Source organism: Anoplopoma fimbria, chromosome 1 (genome assembly GCF_027596085.1).
Source record: "Anoplopoma fimbria isolate UVic2021 breed Golden Eagle Sablefish chromosome 1, Afim_UVic_2022, whole genome shotgun sequence".
Classification (NCBI taxonomy): Eukaryota; Metazoa; Chordata; class Actinopteri; order Perciformes; family Anoplopomatidae; genus Anoplopoma; species Anoplopoma fimbria.
In genome coordinates this window covers 20,248,409-20,272,982 of record NC_072449.1, presented here as the reverse complement: position 1 = coordinate 20,272,982, position 24,574 = coordinate 20,248,409, and the positions used below count along the sequence as shown (strand labels likewise).

At 42.7% G+C, this 24,574-nt stretch overlaps 2 protein-coding genes across 2 annotated transcripts in view; one reads left to right on the top strand and one right to left on the bottom strand.

The window, feature by feature from the left end:
- The window catches only part of cux1b (cut-like homeobox 1b), a 59,448-nt gene extending 47,885 nt beyond the window's left edge, over window positions 1-11,563 (bottom strand). Inside the window, exon 1 of the mRNA XM_054603557.1 lies at window positions 11,483-11,563. Coding sequence (XP_054459532.1) covers window positions 11,483-11,545 — 63 coding nt within the window. The 5' untranslated portion in view covers window positions 11,546-11,563. The remainder of the gene's footprint in view (window positions 1-11,482) is intronic.
- A 6,518-nt stretch (window positions 11,564-18,081) lies between these two features.
- On the top strand, window positions 18,082-19,510 carry LOC129095234 (alpha-(1,3)-fucosyltransferase 4-like). Its single transcript, XM_054603603.1, has one exon. The coding sequence runs from the start codon at window positions 18,198-18,200 to the stop codon at window positions 19,347-19,349; it is 1,152 nt and encodes a 383-aa protein (XP_054459578.1). The 5' UTR covers window positions 18,082-18,197; the 3' UTR covers window positions 19,350-19,510.
- Window positions 19,511-24,574: the final 5,064 nt, after the last annotated feature.

The following is a 24,574-nucleotide window of genomic DNA, read 5'->3' as shown; positions in this document are numbered from 1 at the left end:
GGTTGTTGTTTTATCTCCCCAACATCCAAGCCTCGACTCTCCTGAAGCCTACTGAGAGCTAGTCATTATTTTGGCCCGACCTATTGTCTGACAAGGGGGTTTCAGAGGCCAGGCCTGAGCCTAAATACAAATATAATGAGACTAAGATGGTTTTCTGGCGTGGAGGAAGTGCGGCTCACTCGCTCTCATTTTGCAGAGTTCGAATTTAGCTGGAGGCCTGTGTCACAAAGGGTGAGTGGTTTAGAGGGTGCAATGGGAGGAGAGGGGTATGGCGATACGCTGGTGTAATGCATTGGTGAAAGGGCAAGATTTTTCATCCCTGCGTTTACCGGGTGGAACGGCTAGGATATTGAGATCTGAGATAGGATCAGAGGGTAGTGAGCTGTTTCAGCTACGATAAAGGCCACGCATTACAAACACAGCACCGATAGATAGAGAGAGAGCCAGAGAAAGAAGGAGAGAGTATCACACCTCTCATCCCTGAATTAATGCCTCCATTCTGCCAGGAAGCCATTCTGTGCCAGTGAGAGGAGATTGGGGAGGGGATGAGTGCACAGATACGGACGGGAAAAAAATGGGAACTGCGATGGTGGAGAGGGGCGATAGGGATTAATCAAGTCTGGAAGAAGAGTGGGGCTCTCCAGGCCCTGTAACACACGCACACGCACGCACGCACGCACGCACGCACGCACGCACGCACGCACGCGCACGCACGCACGCACGCACGCACGCTATTTGTTTATGCGACATCAAAATGCACGTGCAAGTAACCATGGGTGGATAATGACAGGGTCACAGGTGCAACCCAGCTATGTTGTCGACATCCACTCATCGTCATGCACTCGTGTGTCAGCTATAGTCCTTTTTTTTTAGCCTCGAAAGTCTACAGACTCTCGATAATGGAGCTGTGTTCAAAGTTGCTCCAATTTAGTTTAGATTTGATCTGCTCTCAATTAGTTAGCCTATCTGATTTGTTGTAATTCACTTAGATTTCCATTTAAGGAGGAGCTTCATGCTATTGGCACAGTGACAGGACAGTGAAAAAAGGGGTCCGCATCACTCTCATGCGCCTCTGGTACATTAAATCCCAGCTCGGCGTGATGCCCTTTTCCACATTTTAATTTAGCCTCGTCTATCTGTTATATCCAGTAATTTTCTAGACGCCTGATGATGACACATCAGCAGGCGTTGTGCCACAGCCTGTAAAAGCAGCGTGATGACTTCTACGCATTAATCAAAAGCATGTATGCAAACGCCCCATTAGGTTAGATGTATCTAGACTCTTTTTAATGTGTCCAACACATGCTGTCACTATTTTTTAGCACGGCCTAGACTTCTGACCGAGTTTGACACCCATGGTCTATACGATCAATGTCAACAGAGCATGTCCCGGGGCTAAGTCTTACTCAGCCTTTATGAGTAAGAGTTTTTCTGCTCTGCTTGCACGACTTTTGAGAGGAAAAAGGCAGCGAAAGAGAGAATGAGCATAGCTAATCCTTACAGTAATGACGGAATAATTAGCTTGCATTAGGCTATGTAATGGGTGGTAATTATATCATTTATTCTGTGTTGAGAGAATGTGATATAAAGCCTGCAAAATGAGGGGAAGAGGAATTGAGCTAAGTGGGAAGTAGGATGGAGCATGTGTAAGGGCTCAGGCTCTCTCTATTGATTGATCCAAACATCAAACGAACCACTGGAGTAATGGGAGGAGTGAAGGACAGCTAAAAGCTATTTGGAGCCTCCACTGCATAAAAGACTTGACCTGTTCCACACAGCCTACATATCAAAACCATCAAACAGCAATCAATAGACCAGAGCGGTCAACTCAACAAACCGTCACCCTACTAAAACATCAAACCCCCGGCCCAAGCGTCAGATGATAGGCTACACTCAGCTTATCCATTACCATCAGATAAAGAGGAGATAAAACACAGAGCCTAATCCTTTCATGTGTCGTGACAGCCACAGCAGCCTCCGAGGCATTCCTTCAGTCTGGCTCTCAAATAGTTTTATGGCGGAAGGCAGCCATTCAGCCAGCCAGTCAGGGCTGTTCTGGTCTGTTTGTCTTATTTCACAGTTTACACGCTGTTTTATAGGTAGTTATTATGGTCGCCATGGTGATGCCATACGTTTTTATGGTCTTTTGGTCTGAGGGCAGAGAGTGTAATAAACGAAAAAAAACACACACACACATGAAAACAAAGACTCGCAAAACACACTCCCGCTGTGGAAAGGTCTCCTGTCCCTCCCTCCCTTCCTCCCTTCCTCCCTCACTCTTTATCAGTCTCACCAAATGCCTATCTCCCTACTTTCTGCTTCATGTGAAACACGGATAGGCTAACTCACAATTGTCCTCTCTCATTCCACATCTGGAGCTGATCAGAGGGCCTCCTGGAAGTTGAGGCCTCTGGGCCTATTAATAACCATACTGCTGAACTCAGGGTCAGACAGCAGTCAGCGGATGAGCCTGTGTCTACTAAACACATATTCCCTTCCCCCCTTCACCCTTCCTTAAGAAGACAACTCTCACTTTTAGAAAAATGAAACGGCAGGCTACAGAGTTTAACAAAATACATCCAGTTTTTACGCTTTTAGACTTCCAGAGACTCCTCCAATTCAAGCAGGAGCTCACAATTTATTCACAAATAAGTAAACAAAAGCAAAGTAAAGTGTGAAACTTCTGACTTTGCATTTTGGAAATCCTTTAAAAATAAAACAAATGCATAAGAATGGGGAAAACAGCTTGGGCTTCATGTGACATAATTTTCTCCCTTCTTGAGTTTTTTTTATTTTTTATTAATCCTTCTTTCCACGTCCAAACAAGTTCAAGTTCAAGGAGGCTAGACCTGTTAAAAGGCAAGACAGATGGTAAAGTCATCATCTGTTAGCTCTAAAAGGTTAGACCAGTCAGACAGCCCAGGTCATACTGAGGTCTGCGGGGTCAAAACACCCCTGAACCCTGGTTCCAGTCTGACAGCTGCTGAGGTCAAATGTCAGGCAAAGGTTACGGCAGCGTCTAAGGACATCCAATGAATTTAACAGATACAGGACTGACACATTTTTATAGGACTTTGCATGTTTGGTAGACACAGACTACGTTTATCGATCCTGCATTACGCAAAGATGGTGCAGATAGTTCAAACATATTTAATCTGTTCCCCAATACATTTAACACAGTATATGAAGAAAAATAATAATTCTGGTTCAATACAGCTAAATAAGACAAACGGTCTTTCCTTAAATGATTACACCTTCAAAACTAAAAAAAACACGCAGGCACGGTCAGTGCGTACACATCCTCCACTGAGTTCCTCTGACTGGGCAAAGTTCGCCAACATACGACCTAAAAGTAAAGCGGTGAATATCTTACTGAATACAGAAAACAATTTGTTAAGCATAAACCAACCCTGTCCAACTGTACGCACCTGTGAATACAGGGTAGTTGAATCATCATAATCGGTGGTAGTTTTCTGCCGAGCCCAGCCAGCAGTCTGTGTTATTTTTAGAGGGCTGACACAGAAGCAGGCCGTACATTTACTCTGTGAGCTGGCAGCACAACCATCAAAGCTACGGTTGCTTTAAACTACCAAAATGGGAATGAGCTCAACACAAACACTGCAAAGGTGTGGACACTTACAGAAACCAAGTTAGCTCAGATTCAGAGTCATTACAATTCCATTACTTTGACACTAGGCGCCTTATAACACATGATGGTGTGTAAAAATGCCAAATCCACACACACAGTAAACCATCAAACATCTCATCATCTTAACGTTATAACAACTACTAGGTCTATATTAACAAAATGAGGCAATAGCATATTTAATCTATTTCGAGAAATAGGATGGCGTGCAAAGGTTTGCTCCACCTACTTCAAAACTAAGCTAAGTTAGAAATCAAACAATAAACTGCACATCTTTGATTATTCACACAAAACCCTTCTTGTTTTAGAATACTACAATTCCTGCCGTAGCAAATCACAAACTCCTTAAAAAAAAAAAAGAAAGAGAGTAACAGAAATTGGGAGTGAGAACTGAGGCTAAAGGTTGAAGGCTGTTCCCATCGGACATGACTGATGTGTTGAGCCTGAAGGCCGGCTATGGATCCAGCAACTGAAGCCATGATTGACATTGAATATTACACAGAGCGAGCTATTAGCAGATAGCAGGCCATATCATAATTCAATCCCTATTCCATCAAAGTGCACCAATATCATAATTCAATGCCAAGAACCATTAGCCTCCAGCACACCAATATCATAATTCAATCCTGAGGCCATCAGCCCTTGCCAATATCATAATTCAATACTCAGGCCATTAGGACACACCAATAGACCTATTGAATTCAATACCTATGGTCAATGGTCTAACAGGACACTGATACTTGAGTTATAGGTGAACATGCGATGAGGTCGGCACATCACGCCCTATTTATCCCACACTCCTTGATAACCTTGAGATAAACAACCCTAAAATTAGGTATGGCAACTGGATCACCAAAATCTTGGCTACAGACGCTGAAGGCCACAGTGTGTTCGCTACAGAAACACATTTGAGCAGGCTCATGCAGAGGGACACGTCTGTTGAACAAAATGAAGCTCTGCATTAGCTTCAAACTCAGCAGAGCGCTCAGCCAAACTCGTCAAAAACGTTTTCGAACACTGGCTCCCAGTGTGTGACCGTCTGCAGTTGGTCTAAATTATCACATTGTGGTACCTTGTGGAAATGAGACCCCATTTTCGTTTTCTGGTCCATTGCCTCTGTTTATATTTCCATGTTAACATCTTGTTTAGCTCCACGAAAACACTGCAAATCTCATCCAGGCTCGACTTGCTGGGTCATCAGAAATCTGCACCTTAACAACCAATCAAATGGTTTTTAAAAAAAGCTCAGATTTCCTCGGCTGCTTTAAGTCAATTTTTCACCAGAGTTGTCATTATTTAAAGTTATTCACACCACACATTTCTTAGGTTACTTCTCTTAGCTCTAATCCTCATGTACTGCGTGTGAAAAATGACTCTGGAGTATGGAAAATACAGGAAAGAATGATGTATTGCTGAAAAATCAAATAAAAAAAGAAGGCCTTGGGTTCCAGCTCCTCCGTTGTGCATTTCTGCATTTTATATCTGTGTACACTGAATATCCTTTGGTTTTTTAACTGTTGGTCAGGCTTTAAGGAATTTCTATTTTCTGACATCTAATAGACTAAACACTTATTCAATTATTGAGAAAATAATCTGCAGATTCATCAATAACAAAACAAAAAACAATCTTCAGTTGCAGCTCTAATAATGGACAGCTGCAGCCTTACTTTATCGCACTGTGTGACCAATACAGTTTAAATATTTGTATGTCACATACCCATGAACAGTTATTGACTATTTCATAAAAAAGCTGGCATTTTAAACTGGAGCACTTTGATGAAGGTGAGATAGCTGGAAAAATGTGGGCAGACCAGCAAAAAGATAAGAACAAAGGCAACAAGAAAAGGGTGTTAGTGTGTGTTTTGTTACACGTATGAGACTGGATCTGAGCCCACTGCTGGTCTGCACCTTCTTACATTACCAATCAACTACAGACAAAAACAAATCCCACAGGAATGCAAGATTTTTGTTTACTGAAAATCATACAGGCTTAATATTACAAGATGAACAATAGACTACACGATTTCATTGGCCTTGGAGACAATGTTTCAAGTGTACACTTGATTTTTTAAATAAAGTGTGCATTATCCTCAAGTTTACAAGTGGAAACAGCCCGTATACTCCAAAGTGAGCCTAAAGAGAAGAGTCCAGTCACTGAAGCCCAAGCTCTCTCTCTACTGGAATACAGAGCAGCAGAATAATGGATGCTTCTGTCATGAGATACGGTGAAACTCTATGATGCCGTAGGTGAGAGAGACTCCAAGTGGGTCTGTAAATAATGCCTGCCACTTGAAAATAGGTCTCTGGAAACTGCCCCTTGTGCTCGTTACTAGCGGCTGTGGGGGTGTGGGGGGGGGAAGTGTTGCCTGCGTAGTTACATTAAGGTGTTTGGGTATTAAGTGCTGGGAAATATGAAAGCACTAAAGCAAGTTTTCTGGATGATTATGAGCCACATTACATATGAATTTCCTCTTCTCCTTTTTTCTGCATATTACCATAAGTAAATACTAGAGCTTCCTTGTGATGGTACAAGTTAGTGATCCAAGCTGGTAAGGATTAAGTACACACACACTGCAGCCTGTAAAGCGTTCAAACAGCACAGTTGACACTTATTAATAGGATTTTATTTATGTATTGATTGAGCACACCAAGACATTCATACATGTGTATAAAATATTGGCCATTGAGAGATTTATTTTTTTATCAGGGATGCACAATATGGATTTCTTCTGCAGAAACCAATAACTTATACTGATAAGAAAACAGATGAAAATAAGTTCATAACCTGTAGTTTTTGCACACTTTAGGAAAAGAAAGGATAAGATGTAGTTAGCAAAGAAAGAGGATTGAATATTCCACAGCTCTGAACTATCAACTCTCACTGACATCACATTTTTTTCTACTGAGATTTTATTTCTTTGTATTGCAAGTTACAATCGTGTTGTCTTCCTCTGAAACTGTGAAAAACATCCACACTGGCGATGAGATGTTTGGCTCTCTATTCAGCGTTCTTCTTTGTGTTTATATGCATGCTGCTACCTCCTGCATCAAAGTGTGCAGATGCTGCACTTGAGTCGATAAATGACTGGCTATAATTTCTTTAACGGAACAATACATATCAATTAATTCAAATTATTGGGCGATAATTTATCAGGCTCGATGCATAGATCTTGCATCTCGAATTTGTGTGGCTTCTTTATAGGGATTAACATCTGCATTGAAACTGAAAAGTATCTCAATATGTTTCAGAGTAGCAGACATGTTAAAAGTTAGAAAGGTGAGGTGAAAGCAGTGTAGCAAACGTTATTTCACATGTGCAGTAGGCCTTTCTTATATATTGTGATGTCCGCAATCAGACTGTGAGGGAATACTGCTGAATAAATGTACCTAGAAGCCCGTGGTGAAATCGATTGAGATGATTTGTTTCATAGTGTAAGAATACTGCAACAAACAGTAACTCTACTTTCTTTAAGGTGTCAGTTGGTCCAGTTGTTTCAGGCAGGCCTATCTCATTATATAATCTCTGCATGTATTAAAGTATTTTCAAATTTATGAAAAACAAAAAACTGTTTTCTTGGGTCGACCGGATAACAGCTGGTGTAAAAATTGTCCAGCACAGTAGTCAAATAATAATACTTTAAAGTATTATGACCTGAATTATCAGGGATTTCTACTCTGTACAAGAGGAGATGAAATTATTACCTATTTGCATTCCACAATAACAATCTGACTTTAATAACTACAGGCGGATCAAATGAAGTGCCGGAATGTTAAAAGTTTCAGTGTTGCTGAATCTAAAATTACAAATTGTGGAAACAAAAACCCATTGATGTGATATTTTTATCCTTAGACCTCCACACTTTCAGGTTTTATAAGGAAAACATGTCCGTTTTCACACACTTTTGCAAAAACCCTGCATTAAAAGCTGCTGACTCCATCTGTTTGGATAGCCCTATTTTTAGACTTCTGTTAAGTGCTTTTTATCTTTTGTTCAAACATCAAATGACATTGGTCAAAATATATTTTACAATGCAAGGGAACATTTTTTTTAACTAAATATTCTGGTATCGACTCAAGAGAGCAAAATGTATTTACCTTTTGTATTAAAATGGATTAACTGAGTGTAGTGCAGGCACTCCTAAAAGCTGAGGGAGGGCTAGGAAACTGAGTGTGAGTGTGACGTACAATAAATCGTTGAGGAGTTTGGGGAGTAGGGGCCTCCAGTGTGAATTAGCCACCGATAAGGTAGATGAGGAGTTTTTTTGTTTTTTTTCCAGAGCTGCACATTCCTCTCAGTCGCATGGAGTGCATCGCTCATGAGGACACACTAGAACGTCTTAGAAAGGGGGATGACATAGCCCTGACCAAAGTAGACCGAGGGCAGACCAAAAGACCTGACATGCACTCGTCCCGTACTCTGACTCATGCTTAGTCGCTCAACCACCCACCGACACACAGTGAAACCTCAGTCCCAATGCCAGGTTTTGTCACTGGGCAGAGAAGCGGTTGGCTACAGTAAAAGCATGACGTGATGCCCCTTCCTCTGTGCTCCCCCAGCCTGTGCAGCAACAGAGGGGTAAAAATATCCCACCAGTGAGTTCAGACAACCAGCTCATAAATTAACACTAAAACTCCTCCAGACAACAGCGGGCCAGTCGCTGAGAGATTTAAACCACTCAGGTTGCCATTGACCACGGCTCTGGGATCGACTTACAAAAAGCCTTTTCCTAAATTTACCGGTTAGGAGGTGCTGAACAAGAACAGGGTCAAGATCCGAGATCGGTTTTCACCTCAGTCACTGCTTAGCTGTATACTAACATAGTGAACTATTTTTTTCAAAATGGCTCTGGGGTGCTTTGTTCCAGGAAATGTTATGAGGTGAGATGCAGGCTATTAGGCCTAAATTGGGAATTGTGTACAGCAGAAAGGTCTGTTGTTAATTTCCCCGAGCTTACATAGAAAATATAAAACTATAGGCTAGGTTTATGCTCAGCTATTTGCTCATATCTTTTAAAAGGCTTGCCTTTAATGAAGCGCAATCTCTCAAGTAGAAACACAATGTTCCAGCAAACTGCTTGACTGGGTCAAAAAAAATAAAAAAAAAGAAAGGAAAAAAAAAAAAAATAACAGGAGAGAAGAGTGATGATCCCCTCTAAAGAAACTCAACTCTGTAATGGACGGACAGGGATTACAGACGTTAAAACCTCCTCCATCTGTAATTCACTGTCACCCTGCCATCATCTCTGAATCACTGATCCATTTTGCAAGTGTGCGAGACCTTGCTAAAAGCATCACTGTTGCACCCATTTGTGTTTGTAGTGGTGGTGGTGGTGGTGGTGGTGGGGGAGCATGCAGAAAAAAAGACAAGTTAACAGCTCGCTGTGCTGTTTCAAAGCATTCTCTGTCCTGTAACAACCACCTAGCTAGTTTCTCACACAGGGATTGGGACTCACTGATCAAATAGGATTTTAATGAACATCAGCAGTCGGAGCCTGAGGAGTAGACGCTCTGATGGCTCAAAGCTAGTGACATCTAGGTTGGGTTGGATTTTCATCATCAAACAGAACCCCCAAAAAAAAAAAAAAAAAAAAAAAGGAAAACATTCCTTTGCTGGTGCTTCGTCAGACGAAAAGACTGTGAATTTCTTAACTGTCCGTTCGATCACATGGAGGAGGCAAATGAGTAAGAAATCGTCTGACAAGGCCATGTGTAGATCGTGATCATATCATACTAACCCTGCCTTATCCTCAGAAAACTGATAAGAGAAACCGGTTCTTCTCTGAAGGCTTTCCTCTAGGAGCCTCTCAGTGGGAGGGAGAGTAAATAAGATGTCATCAATAATAGACAGTGAATGTTCTGAGCAGTTCTGCACACACACACACACACACACACACACACACACACACACACACACACACACACACACACACACACACACACACACACACACACACACACACACACACACACACACACACACACTGATTCCTATCCTGCAGACAGGCCTGCCAACCGCCAGGCTTTTTGCACACGCTCAGATTCACTGTCCTGACTAATCGCTTGTGATAGGGGCCTTTGCCATAATTACCCAGGGCCTTATCACAAACTTATGCGATGCATTTTTCATGTCCTGGCTGCTGGCAGTGCCTTCACTGTCCGTGCTGGCAGTCAATCTACGAAAAAAGACCGATCTCAGACAAATTCACACACACATACACACACACACACACACACACGACAGTTCAGACGGGGAGAAATGGGTGAAAGCAGGGTGAAGGGCCAAAGAAGAGAGAGGGGGAAAAAATTAAAAAAGGGGGAGGGGGGTGAGGGAGAGGAAGATTGGGGGCTGGGGGTGGCAGGAAGGGGGTGTGAGATAGATTGTGAGGAAAGAAAAGAGAAAGCAGTCACACATTTTTTATATATATATATATATATTTTTTTTTTTTTTTTACATAATGCATGAACAAGGGGGCACGAGTAGGAGGACCAAACAGGATCAAATAAATAGAAGAAGTGAAGCCTTGATGATGTGGCATAAGTGCAACACAAAGCCCGCTGGGAAGACTTGTTCACTGTCCTTTTGTCTACCCAGTCATAGGGGCATCATGACCTAAATAAAAGTTTAAATCCCAAGCCTGTGCAATGTACAAAATCATGTATGAACAATTGGGTCTGGCCTCCATAATGCAATCTTATGTTAATGACGACGGCGACTGGGCTACTAATAATCATAATTTGTGATTTGAAATTCAGCAATGCACGTTAAATGCCACGGGAAAACACAACAGTGCCATTGTCTACATGTCTTGTGATAGGTCAAACACGCTCTAATATACACTGGCTATATTCACACACACATACACTGAACAGGCCCAATATTTTCCTCGTGTCCCTTCACTGTACCGTGGATCTCCATCCGTGCACGCCGAGATTAGTGACGTGCGTGAGGCTGGGACATTTCTGGAGTTCATCATAATCAACAAGGTCATGATCCATCACATTTATACTATCATCTTTTTTTTTACATTTTTATTTATTATTATTATTATTATTATTATTATTATTATTATTGCATCGCGTCAACACATCACTGTCCCGTCCCGTCCCCTTCCACAGACGTGGCAATGTCTGTTTTATAAAAAAAAAAAAAAAAAAAACTCACAGTGTATAATTGCAGTCAGGGAAACCGAGAAAAAAAAAAAAAACCCGGCCGAGTTGATCGACCATAATCACGGAGCCGACTTCACTATAAACTGCTCCGACCCCGTTAGTCGACAAGACTGCCAATGTTTTCATCCGCCTCCAACTAAACTTACTCATTTCACAGAGAAAAAGCGGAGAAAAACACGCAGGCGACGCGGCGCCGTGCGTCCGAGAGCTGCCCGTGTCCGCGCTCCGCGTCCCCACAGCGCCACCGTATAATGAGTCGCACTTATTTTTTTTCTCCCCCAAATTATGCGACCTTACAGCGGCTAAGCGTCGGGCTAACTACGGCTCCTCGCTCCGGTAAAAGTTGAAGAACACGCAATAAAGGCAGCCGACCGAGAGCCCTCCGCCAAAGCCCCGCCGTTTTGTTGTTATTTCGGGCGCATCCCCGCGGCGTCGCCCCGGCTTGCCCGGTTGCAGTGTCCGATCGATGTTGAATTGAACAAAGAGGATCAATTTCTGATCAGCGAGAGAGCCACTTTCATCAATGTGAGGAAGAGGTCTTGAATTCTCTTCCGAAGCACCTACGAGGCACAGCCGGGAGAAAAAACACAAAACACCGCGGCCGATAGAGAGGAGACAGCCGAAGCGAACGGAGGGTAGAGGAGTTAAACAGGGGGGTGAACTGACCTGTAGTTGTTGTAAGTCAAAGCGCTTCCAATATTGAAACATCGATCCTGCATTGGCCGCCATCTTGAGACATATTGAGACAGGAATGAGATGCTGATAGAGAGCGCGGGGGTTGGAGTTCAGTGGAGAGGACCGGGCGGCCGGAAAACCCGGACCGGATCGCTTCTACTGCTCGACCGGATAACAGCTGGTGTAAGGAACGGAGTCACCTCACAGGAGTGTTGCCTTAATAACGCCATTATAATTGCTTAAATAGCTTTTTATCAACATCCAGATATTACAGGTAAATAACCGAGCTGGTGTTAAATTACTCTTCATTTTTATTACCTTGACAATACACGAAATTGTGAGCGCCAGACGAATTGAGGTTTTATTTGGTAGTTTGTTTGATCTTTATGCTTTATGGAGAGCAAAGATCATACAAAAAATAATGCCAGGAGGCTACTTGGAAGCCATATCTAAAAAAATAAAAAAAATATTCCAACCAGGAGAGCAATGTGTCCACTGAGCTGTGTGGAGTTGTGCAAGAAGATAATTTAGACCTGTAATCATTGCTCCTCCAAAATCAGCATGGCGGTCAGATTTAGAAATAAAAAGTCATATTTTAGGCATTCATTATATCCCAATTGCCTACTTGGATTTGGTGATAGGCTCAAACTAATGCTCCTTTTTAAAACTTCTTATTTTCATCAGTCAATTTTCTGTTACAGCTGCATAAATAATAATAAAAAAGCAAAACTTCATGAATACAACATATTTGTGGTTTGTATTTGTGGTTTAGTTGAGTAATCCCAGTGAAATGCTTTTTGTTTGTTCCATAAAGGATGTGTGTGAAGGGCAATTTCAATAAAAAGATCAAATTAAATATAAATGTAAATCATTGATTAGGACTGCATGAAATATAATCTGGGTTTAAAGCCTGTTTAAATTGTTAAAACAAAAGATTCAACTTTAATCAATAATACTAACGAACTACAATAATTTAAGTTTCCTGACACATGTAGTCATGTTATTCCTTATTAACATGGTGCATCTAGTGCACAAACTCAGCATATACAACAAAGCAGGGCTGCTGAGAGAACCTGCTGAATTTGGCCATTTAAGAACGAGTAAAAGATGGAGTGGACTTTTTTTTTTCCAAGTTCATGGTCATCTCAATTCACTATAATGTGAATAACAAAGTAAGCTTGACATACTCCTTAAAGGCATTCTTTTTGCTACACATATATTAATCAGATTAGTTAATCAACTAAGATTGGTGTGTGGTTAATCCAGTCGTTGCCACAGCAGGGCGGCCCGGTGGTTAGAGTGTCAGTGTGCATACATCTCTGTTGTTGAAGTGACCTTGAGCAACACACTGATCCCTGGCTGCTCTTGAGGCGTCAACGCTGCTGACCATGTCCTCTGACCCCCCCCTCAGCTTGTGGATATGCAAAGAATTTCTAATTACACTGTATGTCTGTATGGAGTGCCCTCAATTCCTGCATCAAACTGTGCCGTTTGTGCACCTTAAAACCCACCACGCCTCAGCCGCAGCCTCCGGTTGCTCTGCAAAATGGAGCGGAGCTGCTTTAAGTTTATCAGGGCAACACATCTGTTTTTGCACGTTGTTTTCATTTTTAGCATTTTGTGGGGTTTTGTCGAGTGGGTTGCGAGGCCTCGGCTGTGTGTAAAAAAAAAAAAAAAAAAAAAAAAAAAATCAACGCCTGCATTCACAGTTTATTTTCTTTCTTTATTGCTCAAAGGGTACAACCTTTTTTTAAATAGATATTTTATATCGTTATTTTTTCCCCAACAATCATTTTCATTTCTTTACAGTCATTGCACTCTAATTGCATTCACTATAAATAACACAAGAATTTGCCATAGATAATGACAGCTCTTTCACTGCACTTGTGTGAATACAAAGGTGGGCATTTTTGCGCTTTGAATGAGCTTGACTTTCAGGTCATTACTTGATTTGATTTGAAGCTGTCTGAGTCTCACTCCTTCAGCAGTATGAATGGTGCTCAGTGCTCAGCTGATGTGTCGCCTCAATAGCTTTGCCTTATTTAATACTTCATTTATAGACATGATACAGCGAATTAAAGACTGGCCATGACATCCAGTCACATGCCTTTAATAAAATGTACTGAATTGTGCTTGAACCACTTACACGTACAAATAGCAAGAATTGTCTTAAAAGAACTATGAAAGAAAATACATAATAGCAGCATGATTTGTGTCAGTGTCAATTACCGTTTCTTTATCACGATTCTTTTTTTTTTTAATGAGCAACTGGTCTGTACTATGAGATACATAATCAATACTTTTCAGACAAAATACTGCATATGAACCTGAATGAATCCTGTGTTAAATCCTCTCATTCTTTCTCTCTTTCCGACATGTTAATCAGTGTTTCCTTGGCCTGGTCAACAGGACTTGTGATGCTACCTACCGTCAGGCCAAACCAGAAATACAGGTCTGAGATAATCCCTACAGGCTTAGTAGCTTTGCAGTGTGTCCATATTTGTATAGATTCCCCATCCTATCACACAAAGAAAACAGGAAGCGATTTTATTTTTTATGGGGCTGATATTACTTTGAAATGTAAAGTATTCATCAATATTTTATCGTCCAAATTATATAATCTGAAAGTGAATTCAAAATGCATGTTTTTTTGTGTTTAGTGTTTTAGACTTTTAACAATGTTGACTAAAAGTCAACATTGTTAATAATAAAGACTTTATTCATTGGATACACAATGATTAAATGTTTTAAATACTGTGAGGTGTTGGTTACTTTATTTATGTTATTTATTGTGTCATGCACATACATGTGCCCAGCCCACAAGACACCAATAACACTGTTACAGTGGTGAAACACTAATATCATTTCTTCCATTAATATTACAGTACAGACAAAGAAAAAATATTCCCTTTGTACAATCAGTTCACATTGTTTTTATATTTGTCCATCCAAAAGAAATCATCAGAAATAAGACATTGTACTCCAAAGTGAAGCCTTAAAATGCATCATACAATGAACAATAAAACATAAAATGGACTTCTATCTTCGAGATCACCTAAAACACAAAAGGGACGAAGCATTTTCTCTTCAGGGACACCATTAAATATGTCTGTTTCTAAAGCTTATGTAACCTCAGATCTTTGACTTATAGTTAAATTCTGCGTCACATCCGACTACCAGTGATATTCATTTTTGTGCATAGTACTTAGTAAAGTTATAATTTTATTTTATTTAATGATCTTAATACAGTTTGTCGTGAACATTATAAATCAGTGATTTTGCACTGCCAGGCGCTCTTCTCAAACTCTCAGAATTTCAGCACACAGTATCTCCATGAGGATTTGACTGAAGCTTCACTCGGCTCTGGATTACTTTGAAGCAGTAGGGGGTACACGGCGTTAGTCGGAACAAGTAAGTGTCTGCGTCATCAATCCACCTACAAATGAGCATGTTCCTGCTACAGACACTCATACACGTCTAGCATGAATGACTTGAGAGGGTTTTTCTCCCTCACTTGATTTTTTTAATCATATTTTATGTTAAAATAAAAGAGGAGGGAAAGAAAAAAAACTGCGTAAATTGTTCTTGACAAGGACAGCAGGAGGAACATGTTGACGCCCACAGATTTAGCCTCAGAAAAAGCCTCATCAGTTCATGTACGTTTGGTTAAAGTTTAAACGTAGAGAAGTAAACACACATTCTTTGTGTCGGTGCCATTATACAACTGGATCTTATACCGCCGACAGTGCTACGGGGTGGAAAATAAAACAGCCATTCTGTCCTTTAGCTTCCCCACTTTTCCATGTTTGTGTCCCTTCTCCTCCTGCTCATTGACTCTGCCTGCAAGGTGCTTTTAGTGGGGCCTTGTGTGGCCGGGTTAGAGATGGATGCGTGGCCCTTGGGAGCTGCAGGCAGAGAGCAACACTGATCATGTCAGACAGGCTGGGGAGGCTGCATAAGATCATCATCACCCAGCAGTGGAGTGAATCGCCGCAGTGGCACTTTCACACAACCTCTGACCTCTGGGGTACCCTCTGAGGTCATGATCAAGGTCAGGGGTCAGCAAGGGCCTCTGTGATCAGGGAGCTCGCAGGCCCCTCCTGCCGCTTCCTCCTCTTTTTCTCTCAACGTTCTCCGTTCCCCCCCCCCCTTGCTCTCTCCTCTCTCTCTCCCTCTTTCCCCTCTACTTCTATCTGTTTGTCTATCGCTCACACTCTCTTTCACCGGCCGGGACCAATTGAGACATCCCATCCCCTGGGAGCGCAGAAAGGAAAGCAAGAGAAAATCAATAGGGAAGATGAGTGAAGACCTGGGGGTCCCATCAAAAACCTGAATGCTTCACTCTGAGCTGGTATGATTCACACAAACACATACCAATACACAGCGGTATTACCTCTGACAAACAGGAGGGTAGCAGTAAACATGGGCTTGGAAAATGTACAAAGATAGAGAAAAGGTGTAAAGTCTCCAATATATGTTTTTTTTTTTACCTCTCATACCACTAAAAGGTGAAGTTTCATCACCTATTCCTTTTAAGATGGCTGACATTGCTCTATAAAATGACCCGAGATGCCCCGCATGTGGCCGTTTTTTGCGGTAATGTTCGAACAGAGAAAGACAAGATATTGATTCCTTAGCGGAGACTCAAGGTCTGCCACAGAAAATGAAAGAGCTTGATGACAAAAAAAAGTTATTTTCAAGTAACTGAGATGCTGAAAAAAGGAGCACATAAATACCAAGCTTTGTGCAATACGCTGGCTGTAATTTGAGCTGAACAGAATGTCTCAAATACCAATCAGTGCAACTTTAATTATAGCACATTTCCAGCAACATTTGCTTGGTTTTGTGCTGACTGAAAACGGATTAGAATAAACAAAGCTGAAAGAAGTCAAACAAAACTCATTCCTATGTGTCATTTCCTGACCTCAGCCACCTCTGACTATTTCTGTGGAAAGACATACGTGTGTGTTTAATGCCGGAACCTCACCACGTCTCCATAACTTATGAGATTGCTGCGTTTTCTTCCCAACACAAGATAACCCCAGGCAGGACATTAAATGATTGGCTGAAAATAGAACTGTTCAGATGAAAGGGAGGATAAATAATGCAGAAAGAATACAAAACCTCTTATGGGGATAACTAGTCACACACATATGCACGCACACAAACACACAAAGAGGAATTTTTTTTTTTTTTTTTTTTTGCTCCACGGTGAAGAAAAGTGAATGGATGTAACAGGAAGGAGGAGGACCCAGTGGAGACACACATGCTTTCTTGCTTCATCTCCTCCCACTCCTCCTTGTCTGCCATTCCCCCCCCCCCCCCCCCCCACACACTCAGACTTCATGACATGCTCTGTGTCTGTGGGGAGGAATAATGTTGTCCCAGCCATGCCGTGTTTTTCCTGCCCACCAGAGATCAGACACAACACACAGTGCAGGATTCCCAACCCCGCTGCCTCATCATTTTTTCATGAGTTTAGATCAGAATGCGTTCACATAACAACAACCCGGACAGTTGATCCAGTTTCACAGAGAGTAACGTGTCATTATGAGAGGACTTTTTTTTTTATTGTATTCCTGTATTTGTTTAGGTAAGATCAACAAATTAAAAACTGTGAGTCATTTATTAAGATTTCTGGTTAGGGGGTGTTGCAATGCTGGGTCATATCTAATAAATAAAGCATTCAAGACAAACCTTTTCAAAGGCTCGCTGCTGCCTGACTAATTTCCAACTGAAATGTTTATTCATCGGCCAAATTAAACATGCATGTTTTGAGAAAAATCCCAATGTCAGTACACAAACACAAGCTGCACAGGGGGGTCTTGTGCTTGTGTAGGGAGACCCCTAGTGGTGGAAGACACGTGTGACGTCGATAGAGGGAGAAATGGAAGGTTGAGAGTCCTCTTTCATGGTTTATTATCTTGATAAAGTACAAAATGATCAGTCATTAGTCAACCCATGAGATATGAGGGATTTTTCACCAATTAATTTAATACATCTATCCATCAAAAATTAGGCTCCGATGTTTATAAATTCTCCAGACCCATATATCTCAGCAATCAATCTTAAAATAACATTCTACGCTTTAATAAAAAAACAGAGTCATTTACAAAGCTGAATGATAAATATGCCTTGTGCTTTACAAAGTGACCTCTGCTTACTCCATCAGCAGGACACCGCGCCCTACTGTTTACCCAACCTTAACAGTTCCTGGGAGGCCGGCCGGCCGTCATCAGGCCGCACAAAAGCCCCATTCACCGGTAACAAGAACCCGGACCAACGCTGCCACGTCAAAAGTGTGTGTGAGCACACGGCTCTGGTGCAAATGTTTGTGAACTCTGTTTGGACCGTTTTGGGAGAGCAGTTAGGAGGGCAGGGCTCCTCCGACAGCAATACTGGGGGAGAAGATTGGAGTATAATTAATAACTGTCCATTGTCATACAGACCTATTATGTGGGCACTCCTTATCGCACCTGACGCGATGACGCGTGGAGCGGGACTGTCCGGCTGTGGGACGTTAAGGTTTGTCCGCAGGCGGCCACGGGTTATGTCCCGTGGCTACATATTCTTTTAGTTTAAAGTTCAGTGTAGTGCGGCTCTACCGGCCTGCTCTCTGTACCAAATGGGACACACTGATTCTGGAGAGGGTGTTTTGTGCACTTAGGAGGGGGGAACGACGACGACACTGCATAGAAAGGCGTCGATGGGAGCCGCGGTCCGCTCCACGACCACAGCGCACCGAGCGGACCGGCAGAAGAAAGGCTGTGTGGGCCTACTTCTTCTCAAAACGACCTGCTCCTATGTGTGCGTGGCCTCCGCCGGGTTCCTGCTCCTCCTGGGGGTCTGCCTGCTCTACTTACCGGACCCGCTCACCCCGGAGCCGTCTCTCACCGAGGACGACCGCGCGGTGACGCTCCTCGTGTGGACTCATCCGTTCGGTCGGTACCGCAAACTTCCGGACTGCTCTGAGCTCTATCAGATCGGCGGGTGCACGCTCACCGACGACGAGAGCGCGTACCCGCAGGCTGACGCTGTAGTTATTCACCACCGGGACGTCGCCACCGGCGCCGCTGACCTACCGACGGAACCGCGGCCGCGCGCACAGAAGTGGATATGGATGAACTACGAGTCCCCCGCGCACACGCCCGGCCTGTTTCGCTTTGAGGGCGTTTTCAACCTCACGCTGACCTACCGGACGGACTCCGATATCTTCCTCCCGTACGGGTATCTAGTCCCCCGTGACCGCGGAACCAAGGGTGTCCAGAACCGCTACGCAAAACCGCTCCGCGCACCGTCGCGCTCACACCTCCGACGGCCCCGCCTCCTGGCATGGGTCATCAGCAACTGGCGGGAGTCCCAGGCTCGCGTGGGCCTCTACTACGAGCTCCGCAGGTACGTGCAGGTGGATGTGTTCGGGCGCTCGGCCCGGCCGGTACCGGAGGACGGCGGCCGCGGCGACAGCGTGGTGCGGCTGGTCGGACGGTACCAGTTCTACCTGGCGCTGGAGAACTCCCAGCACACCGACTACATCACCGAGAAGCTGTGGAACGCGGTGCGGGCCGGGGCGGTCCCGGTGGTGCTGGGTTCATCCAGGCAGAACTACGAGCGCTTCCTTCCCCCAGAGGCCTTCATCCACGTGGACGACTTCCCCACGGTGCGAGGGCTGGCCCGGTACCTGCTGATGCTGAGGCGCACCCCGGCCCAGCTGAGGCGGCACCTGGACTGGAGAGGGGGTTACAGCGTGCACCAGCCGAGCTTCTGGGCTGAACACTACTGTACGGCCTGCAGGGCGGTGAGGAGGACCAGGGGCAGGACCCATGTGGTCAAAGACCTGACACGGTGGTTTCACTCATGAAACCTGCAGAAGCATCCCCTGATCACCTGACCACCAGCTGTTTATAACAGACATTCATTCATCAGCATTCATCAGCATTCATGGTTGTTTGGGAGACATTTTAGTTATTTTTTTACAAAGTTTCATCTGGTCTTTCATCTCAACTTCAGGTGCTTGGGGAAAGTTGCATTCACTGTTCACTCAAGTTAGCTTTTACATACATTACATTACATTACATTACATTACAGTCATTTAGCAGACGCTTTTATCCAAAGCGACTTACAATAAGTGTATTCAACATAGGTATTCAAGAGAACTACTAGTCACCAGAAGTCATAAGTGCATCTCCTTTCTTAAACAAGCATCTCAAAGCATAAGCCAGAGCAAAAGTATAGTGCAGAGGCAGATTACATAAACAATAATTGCAACAGACTAATCCGAATATAGTAAGTGCTACAAACTACTACGAATAGGATAAGTGCAGTAGTTGTAGTAGTTTAATGTATTTCCAGGCAACCACTGGTTTCCACTGGTTTCCACTGATTACATTACAGTAAGACAATGAGCTTGCAAAGACAAGACTTTCTCCAGATGATTCATCAAAGTAAACAATGTGTCTATTTCTTCAATTAGCCCATATGTCTTAATCCTCACTTTTGTTACCTTTAGTATTAATCTGACTAATAATGAAGGTGATACATTGTTAACTGTGATACATTATCTATGCACTATTATCTCCATTTTGCACTATTACCTCCATTTCAATGTCATTGTTTTTGTGTTTTATGTTTATATATATACTTAAGCATTCATATTTATGTGTGCATAGTAGTTAAATGTTTATGCGTAAACATATGTTCTTCTTTGTTGTCCTTGTTTTTTGTTTATTGTCTATTTCTGTGTATGTCCGTTAAGAGCAACAACAATGCATATTCATACATGGCCAATAAAGCTGATTCTGATTCTGATCTTTTCACCTTTACACAGAAGTGAAATGGAAATCAGGGCTTGACAGGTAGAATGAAACACATTGTTTTGAAATGAGGACATCAGTAATATCAAGAAATTATGATCCGGATAGATGATAATAACACAAAAAGGCAGGTATGTTAAATTGGTTGAGGGTTGAGTTAACAGATGCATAGAGAAGGAGTGTGTGAACGAGTGACCAGTTGTGTGTGTGTGCATGTGTGTTTTATTCAGGGAGGAAGAACATCTCCAGACATGAATACCTTCCTGTTGATCGCTCTGAGATGTTAGCAGTGAATCATGTTAATCACCCTGGAACTGATCTGCTATCAGTTGTTAACATGGTTGATGCTTGTGTTGTAGTAGAGACACAACACCAAAATAGCACCCGGAGCAACGCTCGTCATTGATTGTTTGATTGCAACACTAAACTGAACGACCTTTTACGGGTTGTTAGACCCCAAACCTTGTCTTTTCAGCGCTGCTCATACCTCTGGCACGACTTGTTAGAGAGCAAGACAGCTGTACTAACACACACATCCTCTAGTGTTTCATTAAACGTTGTTATTCACACGGGCATGCTCATTTTGCTGATGTTTTTGCTATCCCTTATATATTATCATAGCTTAGGCTACAGCAATAGGGGAGAAAAACCTTGAAAACTAGTCTGTGAAAGAGGAGGTGCTCATGTGCGCTTCAACAGTCACTTGATAAGAATCAGAAGCTGTGATGTGGATCATATAAATTTACACCTCTGAGTTAGTGCCCTGACACAGAATTAACACTTTACACTGTCAAATGAGACATTTCCTGCAGGCACAAGGGCAGTGAATACTGTTGCTCCTCATAATGAGCTGATGGCTCAGCAGCTGTTGAAACCACTGACGTCTATCAGCGATAATGCTTTCAGATGGCCAGAACAGACAGATCCCTCGTCCCTGTCATAATCCCATTCATGTATATGAGGGAGTTATAAGCATATTGAGTTACTGCGAGTAAAATCACTCTTTATACTCTCAAATATAGATCCACTTCATGTCCTGAATCTTGTTTGACATGTCCTCATTCAAAGAACATTACCTTAAAGCCGTGGGAGGCAAATACAACATAGCCTCTATTGTTTGGACAGAACAGGTTCTGGAGACTTGACCTTGTGGTAAACAAAGGAAGGAACTCCCCTTATTGTTTGTTAAGAGCTCATTTAATCACATTGAAGATTCACATAAGAGGCTGCAAAGGATATCTAGCATGTTCATTGCAATCGTTGACCTGCTGTTACTACCTTTTGCTTGCCGTTTAAATGACATGTCTAGTTAGTTATACGGACCAATCTATACTGAATGTCATGCAGTGTTTGATCAGGAATTGTATCTTGGATATCAAGATAAAGAGGTTGAATACACGTCTTAGTCTTCCTCATTATCTAGGCTCAGTGTTTCAGAAATACTTAACTTTAATTTGATTTCTGATTTTGTGAAATGTTCATTAGATGTGTATATTTGTAATTTTATTCTATTCTTCATCTATTATCAGTTTTGTGTTTAGATTTTCATGCACAGTGCTGAAAATTAGGTTACATGAGCGCATAGAGGTTAATGAAATAGTAAATGGGTTTTACTATTTTATTTCTTGTTATAGATAGATAGATATTTTTTTATTTTCGTGTCATGCACAAAAACGTGCCCAACCCTCATGGGTTTACAAGACACCAACAGTACAGCTGCAGTGGATCCACATCTCATGAAGTCACATTTGATTACAAAACAACCGGTTGCTTCATCGCTCCATCTTAAACAAAACATTCTGCCTTCTCTTCCAGGCCCGGCAAATAAAATCTGCTACAAAGAAGGTTCCTTTCCTAAAACACAACTCGAGTTTTTCATAATCATCCAGCCAAAAGAAATCAACATAAATGGAAGTCATTTTACCAAAGAGGACATCCCTTATGTCCTCGTAAACAGGACAGTAAAACAAAAACAAAAAAAAGGAAATTGGTGCATAAAAACAGACATTTCACTCAAAACACAGTAAACTATAATCTTGGTGTGTGCAACATAGTCTTAATTTTCTGTATAAAATTTTAGCATTCACAAAAAAATACTGAGAAAAGCCAGTTATGACACATAAAGTATCATGTGAAACTGAGTCTGTGCAGTGTGCATCATCTCTGTACAGCTTTTACTCGCAAAGTTACCTGCGTTGTTTTTGTGTTTTGTCTGGAGCTGAGGAACACATTCAAGGTCTTTGACCTAGAAGCAACAAGAGTCCTTGGGGGGGAGAATTGAGTGTATGATTCTCCTCACTGTCTGCATGGACAACACAGAAACAACTCAGTGTCCTGTGATGCCTCTCACAGGAATTTATCAATCAGATAACTATGAACTACTTTGAGCAGTAGGCCTACAAAAATGTAAATCACTACCAAAGTTCCAGGATGCAGATAACGCATATCTCGGTCAGTGAAATAAAGATCACAGTTAATTCAAAGTCAAGGAGATAGAACCAGAAATTGTTCTTCCCTGTTGCTCTCATGCAGGGTGAAATATCACCTCATGTCACAGGCTGACAAGTTTACAGAGGATGAGGTAAGTTGTTGCTTGGCAACAAGGTGAAATATTGGATATATCAATATGAGATAGTGATTCAAAGGTACCGGCGGTGGCGATACCGTTGAACAAGTTGAAGGTGAGCGCTGATGAATACCCAGAATCTGAGGCAATATAATTTGATTTAAACCCCTTAACTACCAGCTACAGCTTATTACAAAGATCCTTCTCAGCTCTGTTCCAGACCCCCTCTGTAGTAACAGTGCCATTCATAACCTACGTGGCCCCCGGCGAGAGACACACTAATCTCATTTGTACAGCAACAGATGTTTCTCTTAAAAACATCCGTTGACTGGGGAAAGAAAAGTCTGCCTCTCATTCTCTCAAGGGATCAAAGGGAACCAGTCTAATCACTGTGAAATCCCTCACATTTATACTGGTTTGAAGAGACATATTGACTTACAGTAGGCTCACCATGTTGTGAAACGTAAACACTCTCCCTCTTTGTCCCTCTCGCACAACCTACACATATTTTATAATGAAACTTCCATGCTCTGTACATCAAAAGGGCCCGCACAGTGGGGGGAGTGGAGAGAGGAAAATGCATATGAAACAACAAAACCCCCAGACAAATAAACGTCGTTCCCATGGCAGCGCGGTGCAGTAATCTGACGGCTGGTTTCCCATGGCTGTGTCTCGCTGCCCCATAGACCTCCACTCTGTCTCACTGATGGCTCCTGTGATTGCAATCATCCATCTTACTGTCAAAGGCAAAAAAAAGAGGGCAAGAAAGGGGAAATCACACACACCATCTCTCTCTCTCTCTCTCTCTCTTGCTCCCTTGTGTCCAGCAAACAAGCCACCCCACTGTGAGCAGAGCCAACACATTTGTGTGTGTTTGTATGCATGTATGTATGTTTGCATGTGTGTGTGCTCATGCTTATACGATCTGCAGAGTGAACATGTGTGGGTGTGCATCTTTGGTTCGTCTGCGCCTGCAAATTATACTGCATGATCAGTCACTGGAGTGTACACGGGGGAGCCGTGGACATGTCTGATCTTGCAGCTGATCAAAAGCACCAGAGACTTGTTCCCTTGTGGCCGTGCAAGCGGGCCTCATATCAACATGTCTCTGTTCAGTAGACAGGAAAAACAAGAGGGGAGAGACAGAGGAGGAGGAGGAGGGGGGAGGTACATCAGGAGTAAGACAGAAACAGGCAGGAAAAGCACAGATGAAAGGGTGCGTAAAGAGGCCAGAGTGGAATATATGACAATGATACATAACCGCACTCATCTCCCTTTTCTGATGAGCTAATTGAAATGGCAAAAGCCAGCTCTGTATTCGTCTGTCGATGTAATCGCTTGTGTGATCCCTCTCTCTGCAAACCTGACAGCTCTCATCATCACAAGATAGAAAAAAGAAAGAAGGAAAAGTGCAAGAAACCCTTTACCTGTGTGCTTGCAGGTAAATCAGATGTTTTACAAACTTCCCTCTGGATGTCTCCGGTAACCTTGGCGACAAGAACTTGTGTTGTGTTATCACCCACGGAGAGGAAAGAGAGCAGGAGTGAAAAGGAGGAGAAGAGCCAGAGGGATGAAAATAAGAGGAAGAGGAGGAGCAGCAGCGACGTTCCCGCTTGTAAACAGTCTCCCCACGCTGTGAGGCTTCGGTGTACAGTGTAAATGTAATTATGTGCAGCAAAGAGGTGACTCTACCAAATGAATCCCTTT

What these genes read in the sequence shown, in the direction of transcription:
- LOC129095234 (XM_054603603.1), top strand. Translation starts at nt 18,198, where the DNA reads ATGGGAGCCGCGGTCCGCTCCACGACCACAGCGCACCGAGCGGACCGG.